Source organism: Stigmatopora nigra, chromosome 21, assembly GCF_051989575.1.
Source record: "Stigmatopora nigra isolate UIUO_SnigA chromosome 21, RoL_Snig_1.1, whole genome shotgun sequence".
NCBI lineage: Eukaryota > Metazoa > Chordata > Actinopteri > Syngnathiformes > Syngnathidae > Stigmatopora > Stigmatopora nigra.
Window position 1 is genome coordinate 7,739,038 of NC_135528.1, and position 8,559 is coordinate 7,747,596.

Sequence of the window (8,559 nt, forward strand, 5' to 3'; positions counted from 1 at the left end):
TTTATTGAATTTGGGGCATTGCCTTGTGAAATAAACTCGTTTTTTTGTAGTACTTGAAATTCCACAGTGTACTGTGACTACACATCCGTTGAGATGGTTTACGTTGGTGCAATTATGTAAATTTCCTCCCCATCTAAGCCCTCCTAAACCAAACACTTTGCATACAATTACACTGGAATGTGATTACATAATATCCGCGCCTTGACTTTTTCCATTATTTTGATCGTAAGACGCTAACTCACATCGGCGTTGTTATCGTCATCACCTCATCAAGCTCACGGAAGCGGCGAGAAAAATTCAAAGGAGAGCCCTTTGTCTTCTTCTCTGGATCCAACCGAGCCTGAAATTGCACATTTTTCACTGAGGGCGCTAGCAAGGCACAAATTATTCTTATTAAAGGAGCCAATAGGGCGAGTTTAGTACGATAACAACCGTGATTTGCAATGTTTAGCTGGAACGTCACTCCGATTCGAACAAAAAAATCACTCAATCAGGATATTTTCTTTCCAAAAGAAAACATTTAAATATTTTTGCAGTGATGTCATTTGAGACAAGCAAATATTTTCCAACATGGCGTCACATAGCACAAATGATAAACCCAATGCAATTTTTGCTTGAACAAAAAGCACCGAAACTTTGTCAAGACACACAAAATGGACACAAAAACATTTGGAGAAGTGAGAAACATACTGGAATAAATACACCATTTGATTGTTACTATTGTTTTTTTTTGACTAACTCAATATCAGTCAAGTATAACATTTTTTTTGTAAAGCTTTAGTTTTAACTCATTCACCACCATAGACGGCGATTGACATCCCATATTTTCAAACTTATTAATGCTGCACGCTCTCTTTTAGGATGATAAATTATTCATAGAAAAAAAATATTCCTTTTTATAATTATTTCATTTTTATGTACACGATTCCCGAGTTCTGAAACAGTGACGCAGTGAATGGTTCTGTTTTCTTGGCACGTGACCAAAACGCTTGCACTGGAGCGTACAAAAAACTATAAAAAAAAAAACAAATCTAAACCCAAAAACTTTGAGATCCATCTTTTTCATGGATTAAGAAAAGAAAAATACAAAACAAATAACAGCTCTTAAATCCTAATATGCAAATCCAAGTCATCAGTATTACACTCAATATGTCCACTGTGTATACTTGAATGTTAGGGTACGACCAGTCACTAGTACCCCTTTGGCGTCGTTATTGATCACCCTCAAACTAAATTGTCATCACAGTTATTCCCGTGTCTTCATCGGCAGCAGCCTGGTGACAAAAATTAGCCAATAAAGTGATTAAAAGTGACTCCTCCTCCGTCCTGTTCGACCCGTGAAAAGCTGTTCTCTGAGATTCGCCCTCATTTAGAGTTTTTTTAAGGGATTTCTCCCGCTTTCAAAGCAACCAGTTCCGAGTCTTCGGCGTGACGGGCGTTCAAGTGCTCGCCGTTGCCTTCCTGGTGATACATAAAGGGCGGCACCTCCGTAATGGAGGTGGCTGTGTAAGACGTGGAACGCATTGAGCAGTGGTCCCTTCGTCTCTGACCCCATTCCGTCTTGTACTGCATCCATTGTCTCTTTAGAGTGGCTTGGACCTGCAAATAAAACCCAATTAGGCTATAACAAAACCTAACATTCTTGTGTAGAAAAAAATAATCCCATCAATGGCACTGAAAGTAATCATTTGCTGGCAATCTAGCATTAGATTAATGGCGATAGATTCCGATTCATTGCAGATAATGCGATTAGCTATAAGTCCATGTGCCGTTTTCGCGCTTGGTGTCACATAGACAGCATTGAGGTTTGTTGGGCTGACCTCAATCCACAAAGGAAGCATTGTGGATGATGATTGAATTGAAAAAAAGCAAAACAAAAGAAAAATATAGAAGACAGCCCCCAGAGAACTCTTATTAAGACACCCTGAACGGCTATCTTGAAGAAACAAACATGGACTCCATGGTGACGGCGCATTTGAACACCTTCTTTAGCATTGACCTTGGCTCGTTAGTTCATGTCTGACAGATAAATGGGGTCTCTTCATTTGTATGCGTGTACAAAACTGAGCAGTTGTGACATTTTGATATCGTAGAGGGCTATTTTTCCTCGTTACTGCGCTGAACTAAAATGACTCACCTCGCCATTGAAGAAGCAGAATATCGTTGCCACCAGTAATCCCTGCAAAACAATCCAGAGGATGAAATCATTAGAAAAAATTACTTAAAATAAATTTAATCTCAATCAACCCTAGATTAATCTCAACCAATTTTAGATTCATCTCAACCAATTTTACATTAATCTCAACCAATTTTACATTAATCTCAACCAATTTTACATTAATCTCAACCAATTTTACATTAATCTCAACCAATTTTAGATTGATCTCAACCAATTTTAGATTAATGTCAATCAACCCTAGATTAATCTCAAACTATTTCAGATTCATCTCAATCAACCCTAGATTAATCTCAATGAATTGTCAAAAATATTTGTCCTCCTGTAAGAAATACCTCCCAAGGTACAAACTCACCTGGTAATGCATGAGTATGTGCATGACATATTCATAGACTTCCCCGGCCAGCCTATTCTCGGGCCTCCACGGAAAAATGACAAATTGTATTCCCAGAAGCGGCACCAAAATGAGCGTGGCCCTCACGGCCTTCATGTACATGTTGGACTCGGCTCGGTGGGTGTCCCTCAACTTGGTCACCAGCACTCGAATAATATTCAGCAAAAAAAACAGATTCACCTGTACGAGACACAACAAAAAATGCAAAAGAGCTGTCTTTCCTTGACAATACACCGTGAAGCGCCGCGCTATAAATAGACTTACTAGGAGAGCCGCGACTATGGGACCGTGAACCGCGTACAGCAGATGTGTCTCCACGCTCATCCAACAACTAGAGAAAGTGAAGAAAATAAATACATGAAAGCGCACACAAAAACAATCATTTCCATGTCGACGGGACACACTTGTCATCAAAAAATGTTTTTCTTGCCATAGCGTGGATGATGGCGGGCACCAGAGGAAAACCTTGGAGGAGGAACAAGAACATCACATGAACAGGACTATCTACACACCGAGGATCCTAAGGAGGAAAATAATGCCGACTCACCCCAGCCCAAGAGGTAATACCAATGCAAATGCTGTTCCTCGGCAAACACGGCCACGACAATTAGCGTGTGCAGATAGATTCCTTCACATAACATCCAGAAGTAATTGCATCCAAGCAGATACATGTGGAAGAAGTGGAGGACTTTGCAGCCAACCTGCAAGAAAAATAACAGAATTGGAGGTCGAAATTAACTGTTTTGTTTGCTAAATATTCATTTCTAATAGGTCATAAACAATACCGATATTTGGCTTTATAACAGTAATGAGGTTGCAGGTAATAGGACTTTAAATCTATTGATAAATACATGAAATACAGTCAAAATAAGAAATTAAATGTCTTTGTATGAGTTCATCTGTACTGATGTAGCTAAAAGCTAGCTGTTAGCATTGGTGTCTACCGCCAATTGGACTCCAAACAGAACTTCTTCTCAACTTTGTTTTAGAATCCCAGATAAGATTTGACTTCAGATGTAAATCATCTGCCACAAATTATGTTAATCTTTTTTATTTTGGAATGTGGATGCGACAGTCACTATTTCAAACTTACAAACATAGAAAAGGGGAATGCGTCTATTATTCATGACGGATTTATTTGACGTCCATTTCTTTTAAAATGTCAATTTAAACTTGGATAGGAAAAGAAAGAGAACATTCTTTGACTCTTTCCAAAGCAGGCTTACTTTCTAAAAGCTTTATTTATGTTCCGTCCGGCTCGTAGAGCATTTTCTCAAGACAGATTTATTGCCATGTTCTAAGAAGACCTGGGAGATTTTAATACGGGGGGGATAGGGGGGAATTTCCAAACCAAAAAAAAGACACATTTCAATGGCATCTAGTGAAATATCACTCTTTGAAGCTGGATTCTATTAACTCTTTGGTTAGCAACTGGACCGGAATTCACGTAAAAATGCAACTGGATTGGTTTTCCAGCCACTTAGGAAGCAACTCACTGGATTCCTGGACACCATTTTGGGATTGTTGACCACAGAAATCAAGTAAATTATAGTCAGGGCCGAGTTGAGCACGAAGGAACAGAAAAGGTTCTTGTGCAGGGTTATCCTCTGGCAGCTCAGACTCCTGTTGAATCAAAAAACGGCATTCTTTGTTGATTTTCAACATTTACAAAACCTTCCATATCGTCAACCTTTCCCATCTGTCTCCTATAACATAACGTCAGGTTCCAACGTGACTTTTAAAGTATGAAGAAACCAAAATCTAGCCTGTCGGCTTGATTCATTTTCTCAAAGCTGCTCTCACGATCAGCAATTCCTGCGCCATGATTCATCTTTCTTAAAGAAAGTCTTGTGCGCAGACTTCAATAATAGCAGAGTCGGTGGGAAGTTATTACCAAACGGAACCCTAGTAGCTTTTTAAATTAGGTGGCTGAACAAAACCAAGTACAGCCATTAAAGTAGTATGAACAGAGTGCCGCTAAAATGAACTATCATGTACGAGGGAACGTACGAAAGACTGTGGTAACGTTTATCATTTTGCTGCCATGACAAATGGTATCCGGATGGCAAGATGGTGAGATTTTTTGTGGGTAGGTCGGCTTTATTACTCTACCTGAAGTAGAAGAAGATGGCCAAGGAGATAAGCAGGGAGGCGATAGATAAGGCATGACCCACGATAGCCATGTAAAACAGGATGTATGCTGACTGCAAAGAAACAAAAGCCATTTTTTTGGTCAGAGTATCGAGTTGGAATCGTAATATATTTTTTGTAGCGCTTGTTTTTCAGGTAGGTCAATTGAGTTGAACTGAAAATGGAAGTGAAACTCATGAAAAGATGCTTTTTTGGGGGTTGTTTACCTTCAGTTTGACTTTAGTGTTTTCATTACAGAGAGTATAGTTGGACCAAGTTCGGTTGGTGTCCGGGTGGCGAAACCAGCGCCCGTCATCGCCGCAGTATTTAGTTGCCTTTTCTACACATTAAAAAAAAAAATCAGTGAAGAATAGCTAAAAATAGGTTTTCCATTTACTTCTTACCTGTTGGGTCAAAATCCACAAAATAATTGGGGCAGTTTTGGGAGGCGTATGTCCCCACTGGAGTGTCCCCCCAGCACAACCAGCCGTCCCAGTTGCGACTGCAGTATAGTCCTGCCAAGCCAAAAAAAAACAACAACTCAATTTAGGGCCAATCATGTACTAGCAATTGCAACAAGGTCCTTACTTGACTTATTGTATGGAGGTTCACTCTTCATTTTCTCAAAGCATTTGTACTGGCTGTCCAGGATTCTTTCCCTTCCGGGCTCCTGCTGGTCCTGGTTGACCAAGGGGCCTACGGTGATCTCGTCTGGGAAGTCTTGCTCGATGACCCCCGAGAGTTGGGCGCTTGCTCCCTGTGTAGACAAGTCGGGGGGGGGGGGGTGTATTTTGTCAGTCTTGCAGTTGGAAGAACCCAAGTTCACATCCTCGACTGTGCTCGTCAATAATCTCATTTATTCATTGCGGCCAGATCATTCTCCGAGGCGTTAAATCGATTGCAACTAGACCCTCGGCGACCGGTCAAAGCGTCTTTGAACAAGCGCCTCTCGATCAATTTAACATTTGAGAAGCCCAGACTCGGTCATTTAAGGCGCACCTCCATCTTTTGGTGAATGTCTACGGCGCACTGTGTGAAGTTGGTCCAAGTTCTGTCACTTTGCGGGTGGCGATACCAGTTCCCGTCCTGGTCGCAGTACTTGCTGGCCTTTTCTAAAGACAGAAAAACAAGTCTCAAAGTCCTACGTTAATGGATAACCAATCAAGAGAAGACGGCATTCCCACCGTTGGATTCGGCATCCGAAAAGAAATCTGGGCAATTTTGGGTGGCTTGGGTTCCTGCCGCCGTATCGTCCCAACAAGTCCATCCGTCCCAGGTCCGATTGCAGTACAGCCCTGCACCACCAAAATTGACCTGGTTCAAATATTCCGACTTGTCTCATTTCAGTGATTTGTTACCTGACTCATTATAGGGCGGGTCTTGGCTCATTTTTAGGAGGCATTTGTACTCACTCCCGAGTAGTTTTTGCTTCTGTTGGATTGAAAAGAAGAAGAAAAAGTGAGGAAAGTTTCCTGTGGCATTTTGGTTTGTCTGCACTGAATCAATAGTTGCCCAGTAAAGTGCAGATAAAAGCAGGAGCCGCACTTAGTCTTATCGTTGAAGTCTCTGACGGGAATGATGACATCAAAGTCAAGCAATGAATAACACACAAAATTGAAGAAAAAAACAACAAATCCATTTTGTCTAACTGATGGCTGGAGATGATATTTCCAACAATGACTCCCTTTCTCTTGCCAGGAAAAATTTACTACAACAGTTTTACGGTTACGTGCGTACAATCCAAATGGACTGTCTGGCAATTCAAATCAGGAATCAGCGACCAATCCAATTCAACTCGGAGAGTGTTAAAATCCAAAGATTAATCTTTCCAATCCTTCAATTAATCCCACAAATAATAGATGTATAATCTATCTTTAGCTCTTTGACTCTTAAATTGCCATTAATGACAAATGACATCCAATCCCTTTTGACAGTTAAAATGTATTGGACCTCAATTGTCAGCAATTTTTTTAAGTATTTTTTCTTTAATGCATTTAACTGAGATTTTCTTTTCTGTAGAAATTCACAAAGTGAAGAGTACATTGAGCCAAACTCACCCTGGACGCCTTCTCCTCGCCAGAACACAGACTGTAGTTGGTCCAAAATGTGCCGCCGTCCAGATGGCGAAACCACTCACCGCCTTTTCTGCAGTATTTGCTGGCCTTTCCTTTAACAAGACAAAAGAAATCCATACCAAAGAGTTCATAGCGCCATCAAAGACATTGAAGGTCAACCTGTTGTCTGAAAATCCAGAAAATAATCCGGACAGTTCTGCACGGCGTAGGTTTGAACCGGTGTTTGATCCCAGCAAAGCCAACCATCCCAAATTGGACTACAGAAGGAGCCTGTCATATAAAAACAATAAGGTCAGTACTGCCATGTTTGGGAATGCAAATAGCCAAAAACACCACCTGTTTTATTCCCAACCAGATCTTGTTTTATTTTCATCAGGCATTTTTCTTTCTTCTCCATTATTTTCTGTCTGATGTTTTGATTGGCTTCATTTGTCGGGTCATCTTCCAACACATTAGACAATTCCTAAAAGGACCGAGACACAAAAAAAATCTTGGCTAATCTGAACATCTGTTTTTTTTTCAGTTCTTTCAAGTGTAGAAATGGGAAAACCTCAATTCTTGCTGGTGGACAAGTGGATTCTACTTGGACCCATTTTCCATCAAGATCACAATGTTTTGTCACCCATCCTGCAAATTACAACAAAAAAACGCAACAACCCTGTAAGTGACCACTTTTTTATTGACTTTATTTGTTAAGTTATGTGAAGAAATCTTACCGGGACGTTGGTGCGAACACTTTTTAGTCACCAAAGTATTCCGCGGTGTTTCTTCCCAGCACAAAAATTCACCCCACATTTGTCCGCAAAAACTTTCCACTAAAACCAGACAACAATTTCAGTTTATTTGCGCCAATATGCGCCCAATCAATTTTGAAGAAGCCCGTCAGTGATCATATCATCACTAGATTGGTCGCCAATGACACCAATAAGGCCTAATACGACAAAAAAATCTCACCACTTCTGTTTTGCGGATTGGCTTTGCCGAGACATCGACTCCGTTCGCCGATTCCCGGCCGCGAGTTCGATTCCGGAAACGAGTCGATGCACTGTAGAGACAAAAGAGTGAAAACCGGCAAAAAAGAACTTGGCTAAAAATAGCTGGAAACATTCTCCTTTCTCTGATCTTCATCCAAATTTATTTGTAAGCCACTTTCTTTGCGAGGGTTCTTATCTCAGTTGGAATTGTTTGCAATCGCAAGAAGGGCCACAGATGAAAAAGCCTGCCAGGCAAACCCATTTTGATAATGCAGCTCAGTGCAAGCCATTTTTTTTTTTGTGTCAAGGCTTATCTGGCAAACTTTCAGTCTGGAGGTGAAAAGAGTTTTTTTGCGGAGGACGCTTAATCTCGTAAGTGAAATTTCCACACGCATCTTCGGCGTCGCCAAACGCCGCCAATGACGTCCCGTGTAGCAGTTTAGCAGCCGTACATATGATGTCACTCCAAACATTGAAGTAAATGACGTCATACATACGACCACCAGGCCACCACCAAGATGGAGCCACGCCCGACTGAAAAGGGGAATGGAAAAGTTTGTGCTTGTTGAGTTGCCTTGAGTTGGGAATCAAATAATAAACACGGGTTATGTCATCCACTTGTGCCTTTTTGTTGAAAAGCCGCCGTGCAATCTTTTAGAAGGATTTCAAATTGGAAGTAATTCAACCTGAAGCTTCAGTCAGAAAGGGAACAAAAAAGGCCATTAGATAAGTTTCAGTTTTAAAAGTCAACTATTCAACACTAAATCACAGGAGTTTTTATGTATTTAATGTCTTTATCACTATTGACAC

General features: G+C 40.8%; 2 protein-coding genes across 2 annotated transcripts in view; one reads left to right on the plus strand and one right to left on the minus strand.

Annotated features, from left to right (window-relative positions):
- The window catches only part of vps50 (VPS50 EARP/GARPII complex subunit), a 44,532-nt gene extending 37,108 nt beyond the window's left edge, over nt 1-7,424 (plus strand). Inside the window, exons 31-33 of the transcript XR_013330238.1 lie at nt 3,006-3,130; nt 6,720-7,066; nt 7,299-7,424. The gene's annotated coding sequence lies outside the window, so the exon portion shown is untranslated. The remainder of the gene's footprint in view (nt 1-3,005; nt 3,131-6,719; nt 7,067-7,298) is intronic.
- Nucleotides 499-7,397, minus strand: calcr (calcitonin receptor). Its single transcript, XM_077742914.1, has 18 exons — nt 7,326-7,397; nt 7,112-7,238; nt 6,935-7,045; nt 6,758-6,867; nt 6,059-6,131; nt 5,885-5,995; nt 5,700-5,812; nt 5,289-5,457; nt 5,105-5,215; nt 4,928-5,040; nt 4,683-4,774; nt 4,067-4,193; nt 3,118-3,271; nt 2,975-3,035; nt 2,835-2,901; nt 2,532-2,750; nt 2,138-2,179; nt 499-1,599 (listed from the first exon to the last, which is right to left on the minus strand). Exons 2-18 carry the CDS (start codon nt 7,170-7,172, stop codon nt 1,381-1,383), a joined length of 1,953 nt encoding a protein of 650 aa, XP_077599040.1. The 5' UTR covers nt 7,173-7,238; nt 7,326-7,397; the 3' UTR covers nt 499-1,380.
- Nucleotides 7,425-8,559: the final 1,135 nt, after the last annotated feature.

Excerpts from the sequence above, each read along its gene's own strand:
- calcr (XM_077742914.1), bottom strand. The coding sequence starts at position 7,172 with ATGGAGAAGAAAGAAAAATGCCTGATGAAAATAAAACAAGATCTGGTT. Across the intron at positions 5,458-5,699 it reads ACATTCACCAAAAGATGGAG|GGAGCAAGCGCCCAACTCTC; the intron begins GTGCGCCTTAAA and ends TTGTCTACACAG. Across the intron at positions 2,902-2,974 it reads AAAACATTTTTTGATGACAA|TTGTTGGATGAGCGTGGAGA; the intron begins GTGTGTCCCGTC and ends CACTTTCTCTAG.